At 52.8% G+C, this 13,579-nt stretch overlaps 1 protein-coding gene across 4 annotated transcripts in view; it reads left to right on the top strand.

The window, feature by feature from the left end:
• NCKAP5L (NCK associated protein 5 like) overlaps positions 1 to 6,198 on the top strand; it is a 31,190-nt gene extending 24,992 nt beyond the window's left edge. For all 4 annotated transcript variants that reach the window (XM_025284111.2, XM_025284110.2, XM_006075798.3 and 1 more), the window contains exons 8-13: positions 80 to 2,706; positions 3,649 to 3,811; positions 4,059 to 4,140; positions 4,450 to 4,758; positions 4,837 to 4,979; positions 5,288 to 6,198. In XM_025284111.2, the coding sequence (XP_025139896.1) occupies positions 80 to 2,706; positions 3,649 to 3,811; positions 4,059 to 4,140; positions 4,450 to 4,758; positions 4,837 to 4,979; positions 5,288 to 5,500 (3,537 nt within the window). In that variant the 3' untranslated portion in view covers positions 5,501 to 6,198. The remainder of the gene's footprint in view (positions 1 to 79; positions 2,707 to 3,648; positions 3,812 to 4,058; positions 4,141 to 4,449; positions 4,759 to 4,836; positions 4,980 to 5,287) is intronic.
• Positions 6,199 to 13,579: the final 7,381 nt, after the last annotated feature.

Raw genomic sequence — 13,579 nt, 5'->3', positions numbered from 1 at the left:
CCAGCTGACATGCTCAGTTATGCCAGCTCGGGTCCCAGGCCTGCACATCGTTTCCTCCTCATGCCATTTCTCCCCCAAGGTGTGTTGGGAGCAGCAGCTGCGGTCAGGAGGCCCAGGACCCCCAGCTGCCCCACCTCCAGCGCTGGATGCCCTCTCCCCATTCCTTCGAAAGAAAGCGCAGATCCTGGAGGTGCTGAGAGCCCTGGAAGAGACGGACCCCTTGCTTCTGTGCTCACCTGCTACCCCCTGGCAGCCTCCAGGCGAGGGTCCTGGCTCCCCGGAGCCCATCAATGGCGAGCTGTGTGGCCCGCCTCAGCCTGAACCCTCTCCCTGGGCCCCCTACCTGCTACTAGGTCCTGGCAGCCTGGGAGGCCTGCTGCACTGGGAGCGCTTCTTAGGAGGTCCGGGGGAGGAAGAGGGTGCTGGGCAGCCCTGGGGCCCTAGCAGGGACTCCCCACAGGCCCAGGGCACTGGTTCTGGGCCGCCCGGTGCGCCAGGCAGTAGCTCCTCCTCCTCTTCTGATGAGGCCGGTGACCCCAATGAGGCCCCCAGCCCGGACACCCTGCTAGGGGCCCTGGCCCGCAAGCAGTTGAACCTGGGCCAGCTCCTTGAAGACACAGAGTCTTACCTACAGGCCTTTTTGGCTGGGGCTGCTTGCCCACTCAGCGGGGACCACCCGGGTCCCAGGCAGCCATCCTCCCCAGACCAGGGGCCCCCACAACTGTCCAAGTCCAAAGGCCTCCCCAAGTCAGCTTGGGTTGGGGGTACCCCAGAGGCCAACAGGCCAGGCTTTGGTGCTACCTCAGAGGGCCAGGGGTCCCTCCCCTTCCTCAGCATGTTCATGGGTGCAGGGGACACCCCCCTGGGCTCACGGCCTGGCCACCCCCACTCTTCATCTCAGGTGAAAAGCAAGCTCCAAATTGGCCCCCCTTCTCCTGGGGAAGCCCAAGGACCCCTTCTGCCCTCTCCAGCCAGAGGTCTCAAATTTCTAAAGCTGCCTCCAGCCTCAGAGAAGGTCCCCAGCCCAGGAGGTCCCCAGCTTAGCCCCCAGCTCCCCCGGAATTCCCGAATACCCTGTCGGAACAGTGGCTCAGACGGCAGCCCCTCCCCACTGCTGGCCCGCAGGGGTCTGGGTGGAGGAGAGCTGTCCCCAGAGGGGGCACAGGGCCTGCCCACCAGCCCTTCACCCTGCTCCATGACCCCTGACTCTGCACAGCTCAGACCTCCCCAGCCAGCCTTGTCCGCTACACTTTCCCCAGGACCCACAGTGTCTCCTTGCTACGAGAACATTCTGGACCTTTCCCGGAACACCTTTAGGGGGCCTTCCCCAGAGCCACCTCCATCTCCTCTGCAGGTGCCCACCTACCCACAACTAACTCTGGAGGTGCCACGGGTCCCTGAGGTCCTCAGAAGCCCTGGCATCCCCTCCAGCCCTTGCCACCCAGAATCCTGCCCCTATGAGGGCACCCAGGAGAAGAGTTCGGACAAGGCAGGCTCCGAGTCTCCCCATCCTGGCCGCAGGGGCCCAGGCAGCTCGTCCAAGAAGCCCGGCCAGGGGGCAGGACGGCGACCTGGGGATCCTGGCTACACGCCTCTGCGGGACAGACTGGCAGCCCTGGGAAAACTGAAGACTGGCCCCGAGGGGCCTCAGGGCCCAGAAAAGAATGGGGTGCCTGTCAGACCTGGCACTGAGAAGGCCCGGGGAGCAGGGAAGTCAGGGGAGAGCACTGGAGACACAGCACCCCCTGCTTCCAGGCCCCCTGAGCAGCCAGAAGCCAAGGGGGCCCTGCGAGGGGCAGTGGCCTTAGGCACAAGCAGCCTGAAACAACAGGAATCTGGGCTCCTGGGGGACCCCGGGGCCCGAGTCTACTCTTCCCACTCCATGGGGGCCCGGGTGGACCTGGAGCCTGTCTCACCAAGGAGCTGCCTCACCAAAGTGGAGCTGGCCAAGAGCCGGCTGGCAGGGGCCCTGTGCCCCCAGGTACCCCGCACCCCTGCCAAAGTGCCAACCTCAGCCCCCAGCCTTGGCAAGCCCAATAAGAGCCCCCACAGCAGCCCAACCAAGCTGCCTTCAAAGTCACCCACCAAGGTGGTGCCCCGACCTGTGGTCCCACCAGCCACCAAGGAGCCCCCAAAACCTGACAAGGGGAAGGGCCCACCCTGGGCAGACTGTGGTGGCACCGTGGCCCAGCCCATGTCCCCAGCACCTGGCCCTGCGGACCCAGGCCCAGGCCCTGAGGGGCGGGCTCCGCACTCGGCCATTGAGGAGAAGGTGATGAAGGGCATCGAGGAGAACATGCTGCGGCTCCAGGGCCAGGAGCGGGCCCCCGGCACCGAGGCCAAGCATCGGAACACCAGCAGCATCGCCAGCTGGTTTGGCCTTAAGAAGAGCAAGTTGCCAGCGTTAAACCGCCGCACAGAGACCACCAAGGGCAAGGAAGGGGCTGGGGGCTCCCCGCTCCGGAAGGAGGTCAAGGTGGAAGCCCGGAAGCTGGAGGCTGAGAGTCTCAACATCTCCAAGCTGATGGCTAAGGCGGAAGACCTGCGCCGGGCCCTGGAGGAGGAAAAGGCCTACCTGAGCAGCAGGGCCCGGCCTCGGCCTGGGGGCCCAGCACCAGGGACCAGTGCAGGCCTGGGGCAGGGGCAGGGCCAGCTGGTTGGCATGTACCAGGGTGCAGACACCTTCATGCAGCAGCTTCTCAACAGGTGAGAGCTGGGACTGGCTGGCAGAGGCTCAGTAGTTGGGGGCACTTTGCTCTCCACAGGCACTCTGGGATTGGGGCTGCCTTTCCTGGGAACAAGCTTCCCAGAGGTCAAAGAGTGTAGGAGGTCAGATGTCATGGCACCAAATCTTCTGGGGGTTAATGGCCCTGCCCAGAGGAGGGGTCAGGACCTCAAACAAGGAGCTAGGGATTTGTGCCCCAGCTCCCTTCTTCCCTGGCTGTCTGACATTTGGCTTGCTGAGACTCAGTTTCTCCTTTGAGAAGAGTTACCAGTCAACGTTTCCCTGAATCACCTCAAGTCAGGTGAGGCAGCCTGTCTGGGGTCCAGGGTAGTTAAGACTGCTAGTACCTAGCCATGGGCTAATGCAGGTCTTCTCCCTCCAGGGTTTTATATCCTGTAGAACAAGGAAGGCTCCCTCCCTTTGCCTTTTGGCACTTGCCACAGACTCAGCAAAGGGAGATGTGGTTTAGAGAGGGGGTTGCTCTGTCTGGGCCAGGTAAGGCAGAATGTCTGCAGGAATCTGGCTGCAGGCAGAGTGTGCTTTGGACAGCAAGTACACACAGGGTCAGCTAGAGTAGGCAGGGTGTGTTACATGTGGACCAGGATGTGACCATGTTTGTTCCCTACTGGGGGACATTATCAGAAAGGTCTGTAGGCTTGACCCTAGGTAGCTATGGAGACGTTCTCCCATCACTCCTGCCCCTGATGGTCCTCTGGGGTTTCCCCTGGGGTCTCCCCTGGGGTCTTGGCCTATTCCTGGTGTCAGGAGAGTTGATGCAGGAAGCCAACAGGCATATGTCCTCTTCCCCAGGAGCAGGGGGCAGTAGGTACCTCTCTAGACCAAGCCCCACTGGAGGAAGTGAGGCCAGAATGTGTGGGTGGGCCTGGGGCTCCCTCACTTCCATGTGCACTGCCTGCCCCTAGGGTGGATGGCAAGGAACTGCCCCCCAAGAGCTGGCGGGAACCCAAACCTGAGTATGGCGATTTCCAGCCAGTGTCCTCTGACCCCAAGAACCCCTGGCCTGCCTGTGGGCCCCGAAATGGCCTGGTGGGCCCTCTCCAGGGCTGCGGAAGACCTCCTGGGAAGGTAAGTTCCTGGGGCGGGGGCTGGGTGGAGTCCCTGGCTTTGTGGTCTCTGACCTGGAGGGCTACCCTTCCCTGGGGCCAGAAGGCTGCTGGATGTATTTCTGGTTTCCAAGGAGAATGGGGAGGGGAGAGGGCTTTCTGAGGGCTAGCAGGTTGCCAGGACTCTTAGATCCATACTCCAGGGGTCCTGATGGAGGGCATTGGCATGGAGGAAGAAGGGGCTCTGAAGTCTTCTGTACCCCATACAGCCAAGCATCGAGCCAGGGAGGCGAGAAGAGATGCCCTCCGAGGACAGTCTGGCCGAGCCAGTGACCACCTCACACTTCACAGGTCAGCAGGGTCAAGGGCCAAGGCTGGGACCTGCCCCTCACCGCTTGCTCACTTTATTCCTTCCTGTCACCACAGCAGGTGCCAAGCCCCAGAGGGCACTGGGACTACACAGGAATATCTGTCACTTAGGGTACCTGCCCTGTCCTCTTCCCCAAGACTAGGGGAGAGGGGGCAGGGCAGGCAGGGACAACTGAGCCTGTAGAGCTAGAAGGGTGTCCAAGGGGGGAGCCTGGGCTGGGGCAGGAAGCCAGAAGAAGGCCGAGGGGCTGAGCCACCTGAGCCTCACATCCCCTCCCTTCCCCTCCCCAGCCTGTGGCTCTTTGACTCGAACCCTGGACAGTGGCATTGGGACCTTCCCGCCCCCAGACCATGGCAGCAGTGGGACCCCCAGCAAGAATCTTCCGAAGACCAAGCCACCACGGCTGGAGCCCCCACCAGGGGTGCCCCCAGCTCGGCCCCCACCCCTTACCAAAGTCCCCCGCCGTGCCCACACACTGGAGCGTGAGGTGCCTGGCATAGAGGAGCTGCTGGTGAGCGGGAGGCACCCCAGCATGCCGGCCTTCCCTGCCCTGCTCACCGCTGCCCCAGGCCACCGGGGCCATCAGACCTGCCCAGACGGTGAGTGCCTGGGCAGGGGTGGGGTGAGCCTTTCTGGGAGCTCCGCCCACTACCCACCTTCCCCTTGTCCCCGGACAGATCCCTGCGAAGACCCAGGCCCACCCCCTCCAGTCCAGCTGGCCAAGAACTGGACCTTCCCCAATGCCAGGGCAGCCAGCGGTTCCTCTGACCCTTTCTTATGCCCACCCCGACAACTGGAGGGGCTGCCCAGGACCCCCATGGTGAGCATGGCGGAAGGGGAAGGGAACAGCACTGGAGGGCAGCGGGGAATGACGAGGGGTGAGGTACCGCCCTGTCCGGGAGGAGGACTGAGCGGTCAGCCCTTTGGATGCCGGTCTGGGCAGCCCAACCCCTGCCTTTTCACACCCGTCTTGGGGAAAGGGTTTCTCTCCCTTCCGGAACCTTGGTAGGACTGGCTCAGTCGCGCCTCCAGTTTCCGTCCTCTGCAGCGCCCCGCTCAGATGGGCAGAGCCTCTTAGGAGGTGAGAAGTGAGAGGTACCTGCTCCCGAGCCTGCCCTCCTTTCCCAGGCCCTGCCCGTGGATGGAAAGCGGAGCCTGGAGCCCAGCCGCCCTGCCCCTGCGCCCCAGGGCCCGGCGTTTGGGGGCAGCCGCACCCCCAGCACATCGGACGTGGGCGAGGAAGGGAGAGTGGCCAGCGGGGGACCCCCGGGGCTGGAGACCTCTGAGTCTCTCAGCGACTCGCTCTACGACTCGCTGTCCTCTTGCGGGAGTCAGGGCTGAGTGGAGTCAAGGCTGAGTGGCAGCGGCAGCTACACCCCGCGCTGGAGGCGGAGACCTCGGATTGGACGGCTCTCCTCAAGCTCCGCCCCCGGGGGCCCCGCCCTGAAGGGACCAAGGAGGCAGATGAACCAGAAGGTGAAGGGGGTTCCTGGCACAGCCCACTGTCCGCCGCCGCCGCTGCTGTGGAGGAGATGACTACTCAGCTCAGGGAGAGACCCCACCCTTGGTCCTTTCTCTCACCCAGAGTACGGCTCTTCCTATGAGGGACTGGGGGGTTCAAGGCCGCTGTGTCCCGGCCCCCACTCCCGCTTCAGGCTGAGCCATCTTGTGGTGCTGGGCTTCCTGCCCACCGGTCGTGCCATCTCCGCCCACCCTGGCGGCTCCCCTGCCTCAGCAGCCCCGTGCTGGTGGAGTTTAGGGGCGAGGGGTCACGTTGCCTTCTCTCTCTGTCTGCCCTGGTCCTCCCCGCTGTCTGGATGGTGCTGCCCTCTCCTGCCCCATATCTTTGGGGCCCACTTGTCTGTCTTTTTTTGTTGGTTGTTTTTATATATATATATAAAAGCGTCTGACCCAGCCCCCACCCACCCCCATCCCCACACTGCGGTTAATTTATCTGTTGTTAAAAACGCGGTTGCTCTGCTTCCAGCCTCTGCTTCTGCCCTATCCCTAATAAAACGTGGAGGACCCCCCTACTCCCACCCCAGACTCAGCTTGTTCTATGGGAGGACTCAGCGATGGACAGGCCAGTAGAGACCTCGTGGCTACCAGAGTGCAGGACTCCAGGGCTCTGCTCCAGGAGCTCTTGTGAGGCAGTTCAGTTTACCAGGGCTGCTGACTTGAGTCACCCTAGAATGTAACTAAGGGTGGGGGATCTGTTTAGACCTGGAATGGTACCTGGCAGTGGGGAAATTCCCCTGGCCCAGGGCTTGGTCAGGAGGAAGGCTGTGCTGCCCCTCAGAAAGGGAGGTGGAGATGGTGGCTGTGGACATGCACTCAAACCCTGGACATACCAGGTTGGGTGGGTATATAAACTGTAAGCTTCAGGAGTCCAGGGGTAAACAGAGTTATGTGTCCACAGCTGCCTGTTGTCATAAAGGGAGGCACAACTGGGTTTCCGACTTGCCACCTTCTAGTCACACCTCAGCCTTTGGGCTTGCCCATCTTCTTGCCCCTATTTCGCCCTCAGATTTCAACCAGAAGTTCTCCTGGCTCTCAAATTCTTACTTTAAGATGGGAAGGCCAGGAATGAGGCTGTGTGGAAGGGTCTAGGCTTCTAGGAGTTATTTCAGACTCTCCATGGGATGTGAGAAGGCCAGGGGGTGGTTGTGGCCCTCCAGCCCTTGGATTTCCTATTGAGCATAGAGTTGGACCTGAAGGTGGCCCCAGCCCATCTCACATTGACCAGCCAAGTTGGGCCTCGGGAAGGCCTTCTTCTAGCCCAGGTTGCAAGTTGTGGGCTGACTTGTTCAGAGCACCCACCTGCCATAGTCAACACTCACTGCCTCCCCATGCCATCTGTAGGCCGCCTGAACATTGTGCATGCTTAACAGCCCTGGCCTTGTGGCTGGGACTCTGGACAGTTCATCATGGAGGTAGGGGGCTGTGCAGTGAATACACGGTCTGTGTTGGCACTTCAGGCTTGCCAAGCCAAGGTCAGGAGCGCCTGAACAGGGAGCAGTGCTGGGCCAATTCACAACTCAGTTATACCACTGGATGCTGCCATGCGCTCTGACCAGCCCAAGGAAGGTTGGGAGGGACGAAGGATGTGCGTGCCTCTCTTTATACTAACTCCTCCCAGCAGTGTCTCTTCAGCTGTAAATGGTCCAGAGAGCAGTGAAAGAACTCCCTGTTAAATACCTACCATATTGCCAGCCTCCTGATTCATTTCACAGGTGAAGTTATTGAGGCTCAAAAACATAGATGAATTCCCTGGTGGTCCAGTGGTTAAGACTCTGCGATCCCAATGCACGGGGCACAGTTTCAGTCCTTGATCAGGGAAGTAAGACCCTGAATGCTGCATGGCCTGTCCAAAAACAGACCATTCAGTAGTTTTCCAAGGCTGAGAAGTGATGGGTCTTGGCAGGAGTGATCCCTTTTGGATGTGTAACTTTGCTTTCTTCTGCCAGGACTCTAATCCCCTCCTCCATTTTTAGCCCTGGATCACTCCTGATGGACAGGGCTGGAGAGCACTAAGCTGGGAGTCAAGGGTCTTAGCCCTTGAGTCCGGGTCTGTGGGGAATGTTACATCTTGTCTCCGGGCCTTGGTTTTCCTTATCTATGGAAGATTGGGAAGTTGGTCCAGACTAGCTTTCCCCTTAGCTTTCCGCTTTTCCCACCGTCTCCCAATCTGGCTGTTCTGCCTCCTGTTTCCCTTAGTGGATGTCATCACTGAGGAGGTTAAAACGACTTAGAGAAGCATCAAGTCAGATGTCTTTATTTTCTTCAAATGTCAGGATCGCATTTTCTTATTTCTCTCTCCTACTTCCAGGTATCCATCCCACTCTCCCTTCTGCTTTTATGGGCTTAAGGATGTTATTACCAAGCTGTTGATCTCTCCTTCTTGCCAGGCAGGCTCGGAGAAGTCTACATCCTTCTCTAACTTTTTATTTCTTGGTTTCTTAAGCCCTTTTCTCTGTGTGAACCTGATGGATTACCTCATTTCCTTGTTAGAATTGTTCGCCTACAGGATATTTATCCTATTTCCTTTCTGAGAAGGAATTTGGCATGGTGGGTTTAATTCTGGACTCTACCTCCGACAAGCTGAGATCAAGGGTCCATGCAGGTTTCTGTCACCAGACTCTGCTCATTCCGCCGCCAGGCTCTGACCTGCCGTGTTTTCACATGCTAGGTGACCTCTTGGGCCAGGGGACGGTGTGGGCCACCTGAGAAAAAGCCCACTGTCTCCCCAGGACAGAGCAGCATCAGCCACACCTACCACCTGGAGCCGGCCCTTCCCTACCAGGCAGCTCCTCATTCCTAAGTCCCCCAGTGTGCTGCTGAAGGGTGCTGGGCCCACACAAGCCATCTGTGGCCCACATGACTATGTATGCCCTCCACACAGACAGAATATTCCATCTGAAGTAATTCTGTGGCAAGGGACACACGGTTGAGTTCGAGACCCTTCCAGGAAACCAGTTACTCTTTGCCCTTGAAGAAAAGATTTATCTAAAAGACCACTTGATGCTCACCATGGCAGAATACTTCATATCTGAGTTTGTAACATCTGCTTGCAGGATTAAGGCGACCTCACTGTTTTCTCCATGAACAATGGGTAAACACTTGCCTTACCATTGTATATGACCCTTTCTGCTGGATTTCCCAAACAAAAGAAGCCCAAACCACCAAACTCCTCTTGTCCCCCATAAATGGCATCAACAAAAAGCTATGAAAAGACTCCAGATTCCACCTTTCTGGGCACCGTGCTTCTTGTAAAAAGTGTCCCAAAATGTTAACTGAGATTTTCTGTGAGTTGCCAATAGTTTTTATTTTCTTCTCTACCCTTGTCTAGATTTCCTAGACATATTTGAGTCTCAAATAGTATGTTTTGTTTTCCTTACCCCCCAAAACAATTTAAAAAGAAACAACCATTCTCTGCAACAAATTCTAGGTATGTAACCCCATTCTATAGTCCTGAGTGAGTTAATTCAAGCATATAAGTATTTTTTTAAAGACATGAATTTAAATATAGGTGAGTATTTCTATGATCTTGAGGTAAGGAAAACCTTTTTAAAAACCTTTTTTTAATCATTAAAGACATACAAATTAGAAAAGTGCATGTTCAGGACTTCTCTGGCAGTCCAGTGGCTAAGAATCCACCTTCCAATGCAGGGGACATGGGTTTGATCCCTTGTCAAGAAACTAGGACCCCACATGCTGCGGAGCAACTAAGACCACGCATCTCAACTACCGAGCCTGCAGTGCCTCAACGAAAGATCCCGCACGCCACAACTAAGATCCGCCACACCCTAATAACATATTTTTTTAAGTGCATGTTCATGGTTTTTAAAAATAATTAAGGACTTCCCTGGCAATCCAGTGGTTAAGGCTCCGTGCTTCCACTGCAGGGGGTGTGGGTTCGACCCCTGGTCAGGGAACTAAGATCCTGCATGCCATAGGGTACAGCCAAAAAAATAAAAATAAATTTAAAAAATCAAAATTGAATAGAATATCATGTAAGGAAGAAGAATAATCTCATATTCCAAGTTCCAGTCTCACTGCCCAGATATAACCCAAGTTGATTGAAATTCCTCTCAAATCACTTTTTTTTTTTTTTAATTGTGCTCTTTCAGTAGACATTCTGAGGGCTTCAAGCCAACCACAGCCCTCAGATCACTCTAAGAGCTCCCTCAGATCACTCTTTAAATGCACACTACACAGAGACAGTATATTTATGTTGACCTTTTACTAGACAATGAGATTATTCTATAATTGCTGATCTGCTTCTTTTAGTACTTACTATTATATCTTAGAGATCTTTCCAAAGATCATGATTCTCCATTATTATACACGCTCTCCCGTTGGATGGATGTGTGATATTTACATGCTTTGCCATGACAAGCAGTGCTGCGGTGAACATTGCATATGTGTCCTTGGCCACTTGCATATTTCTGTAAGATAAATTCCTATAAATGGAATTGCTGCATTATAAAATATGCTTAATTAAAAACTTTTTATAGATATTAACAAATCACACTTCACCAACCATGTGTAAGTGGGCTATCTTCCACACTGCGTATTATCAAACTTTGCTATTGCTAAGTCGCTTCAGTCGTGTCCGACTCTGTGTGACTCCATAGACGGCAGCCCACCAGGCTCCCCCGTCCCTGGGATTCTCCAGGCAAGAACACTGGAGTGGGTTGCCATTTCCTTCTCCAATGCATGAAAGTGAAAAGTGAAAGTGAAGTCGCTCAGTCGTGTCCGACCCTCAGCGACCCTATGGACTGCAGCCTCCCAGGCTCCTCTGTCCATGGGATTCTCCAGGCAAGAGTACTGGAGTGGGGTGGTGCCATTGCCTTCTCCGATTATCAAACTTTATTCTTAGTCAATTTGGTAGGAGTAAGTGGTCTTGTCTTGTAGTCTTGGAGCCCAAAGTAGGGACTTTGGCTTTTACTCAGAATGAAATGAGGAGCAATTAGAAGAGCAATTAAACTGTAGAGGGCAAGTATGGAAATGAACCAGTAAGGAAGCCTCTTGGGTAACTCCAGTGAGAGATGGGAACCTGTGCCAAGGGCAGAGACACCATAAACAACAGGGTTTACTAATGTAATTTCGATGGGGGGAAAGAGAAGAGTCAAGGACAGCTTCGACACACAGATGGCAGATAGGCACATGAAAAGATGCCCAACATCACTAATTATCAGGGAAATGCAAATCAAAACATTGAGGTGCCACCTCACACCAGTCAGAATGGCCATGATTAAAAAGTCTATAAATAACAAATACTGGAGAGGCTGTAGAGAAAAGAGATCACCTCCTACACTGATGGTGGGAATACAAGTTGGTGCAGCCACTAGGAACAGTATGGAGGTTCCTCAGAAAGCTAAAAATAGAATTGCTATGCAATCCAGCAATCCCAGTCTTGGACATATATCTGGACAAAACTATAATTCGATAAGATACATGCACCCCTGTGCTCATAGCAGCACTATTCACAATAGCCAACAACCTAATCCATCAAAAGATGAACGCATAAAAAAGATGTGGAATATACATATAACAGAATACTTCTCAGCTATAAGAAAGAATGAAATAATACCATTTGCAGCAACATAGATGGAACTAGAGATAACTATACTTAGTGAAATGAGTCAAAAGAGAAACATAAATACCATATGATATCACTTATATGAAAAATCTAAAATATGACACAAATGACTTAACTACGAAGCAGAAACAGACTCACAGACATAGAAGATAGACTTGTGGTTCCAAGGGGGAGGGGGAAAGAAAAGGGATGGACTGGGAATCTGGGGTTAGTAGATGCAAACTATTACATATAGAATACATAGGAAACAAGGTCCTCTTGTATAGCACAGAGAATTACATTCAATGTCCTGGGATTAACCATAATGGAAGAGAATATAAAAAGAATGTAAATGTATGTATAGCTGAATCATTTTGGTGTTCAGTAGAAATTAACACAACATTGTAAATCAACTATATTTAAATTAAAAAAAAAAGGATGACTCCAAGTTTTTTGGAACAACTGGTAGAATTTGCTATTAACTGATATGGAAAGGACGGTAGATGGAGCAGACTTGAGGGAGGGATGATCAGGAGTTAAATACTGGACGTGTTAAATTTGAGATGTCTGTTGGACAACATCCAGTGGAAAATGTGGAGTAAGCAGTGAGTTATAGAAGTCTAGAATTCAGAAAAGAAGCCTGGGTTGGGGATATAAATCGGCAAGTCATCAGCATATGGATGCTATTTAAAGCCGAGGGACTGGATGAAATCACCAACAGAGTAAGAGGAAAGGTCTGAGTCCTAAGCCCTGGGGGTACTCCGTCTCTTTAGAGGGCAGAGAAAATGAAGAAAAACAGCACAGAACATAGTGGGGGCTACTTTGAAATTGTGTAAATATTTCACTTTTAGGAAACTTTCCATTTGTGCATTTATATCAGTATAGGTTCACGGTTTCCTATTTAATGGTTTATAATCCATTACTACCATTATCTACTTTGGTGCTCAAATTGTCCATGATTTGGCCAGTAGGACTCCCCTTAAAACTGGCTTTTGTTTTGTTTTTTACAAATCTCCATCATTCTTTTTGAGTACATACTTTCTGGCATAACATGTTCAAGATTCATTTTCTCAAACCCAGCTCTGAAATCAACCATTTTCCCAATGAACCCTGGTTTCTTTGAGTGAGGGCATCTCTAGAAACCAAGATCTGGGGGCTGTGTGTGCTTCTTGTTATGGGGGAGTTGCTTCCCGCAGGTTCTAAGAGAGGTTTCTTAGAGACTGAAGAAGTTAAAGCATTTTCCTGTGCTTATGGGACTGATCAGATAGAGAACATTTGATGATGCAGGAGAGAAATCAGGAAGTGGTTGGGTGCTCAGGTAGCCTTAAGCATCATCTACAGGTACAGGAAGGGGGAGGGAGCACAGGCAGGTAGGTGAGCGTACGTGGTGGTGTCAACTTAGAGAGGAACTCTCCTGCTTGGTTCTGTTTTCTCAAGCAAATAATCAAGATCATCAGCCAAGAGGAAGGCTGCGAGAAAGTTGTTGGAAGTTTGAGAAGAGAGAAGATAATATAACTAGTCATTTAGGAGCTCAAAAGTTTTTTTTTTTTTTTTTTTAATCTGAGGGGTTTTGGACCTTTTTTACTTACTAATTAAAAAAAAAATGTGTTTTTTAATTTGACTGCACCAGGTCTTAGTTGCAGCATGCAAGATCTCTAGTTGCGGCATGCAGGATCTAGTTCCCTGACCAGGAATTGAACCCAGGCCCCCTGCATGGGGAGCATGGAGTCTTAACCACTGAACCACCAGGAAAGTCCCTAGGATTTCAACAGTTAGTGAATAAGTTAGAGAAATGTAGTAGGCATAAAGGGTCCACTTGAGGTGATTAGGAATTAAAAACAAGTCTTACTAATGTGAATGTGTTGGAGGTTTTCTTCTGCCATATTAGGTACAGAATACGCAGCAAGTTGGATTAGCCAGAGCTGCCAATTTGTCAAATAAGCAACAAAGAGAGAGAGGCAAGAGTACTGAAGGTATATATATACAAGGAAGTGGTTCTATTAACTGGCTGTTGGCTTTGCACTGGTTAAAGAGGGAAGAGAGTACAATAAAGGAGAGAGGCATGAAAGGAGGTAGAATCAGTAGGCTGAAGGGCCTGGTGGGATCAAACGAGTTTTGGAGATAAAGTTCTAGCGGGAATGAGCTGGAAAGATGTTGAGAAGAAAAGAGGTGATGGTCAGAGGGTGAGTTGCATGAAATTGAGATTATGGGAGAACAGGAAACTTTATGGGTTGAATTGTGTCCCTTCCTTCCTTAAAAAATGCTGAAGTCCTAAACCCCAGTAACTTCTGAGGTTACAAGTTAAAATGGGGTCATTTGGGTGGACCCTAATCCAA

The sequence above is a fragment of the Bubalus bubalis genome, chromosome 4, assembly GCF_019923935.1.
Source record: "Bubalus bubalis isolate 160015118507 breed Murrah chromosome 4, NDDB_SH_1, whole genome shotgun sequence".
Taxonomy (NCBI): domain Eukaryota; kingdom Metazoa; phylum Chordata; class Mammalia; order Artiodactyla; family Bovidae; genus Bubalus; species Bubalus bubalis.
The sequence above is the reverse complement of the archived record's forward strand: the minus strand, read 5'-3'. Positions and strand labels throughout refer to the sequence as shown.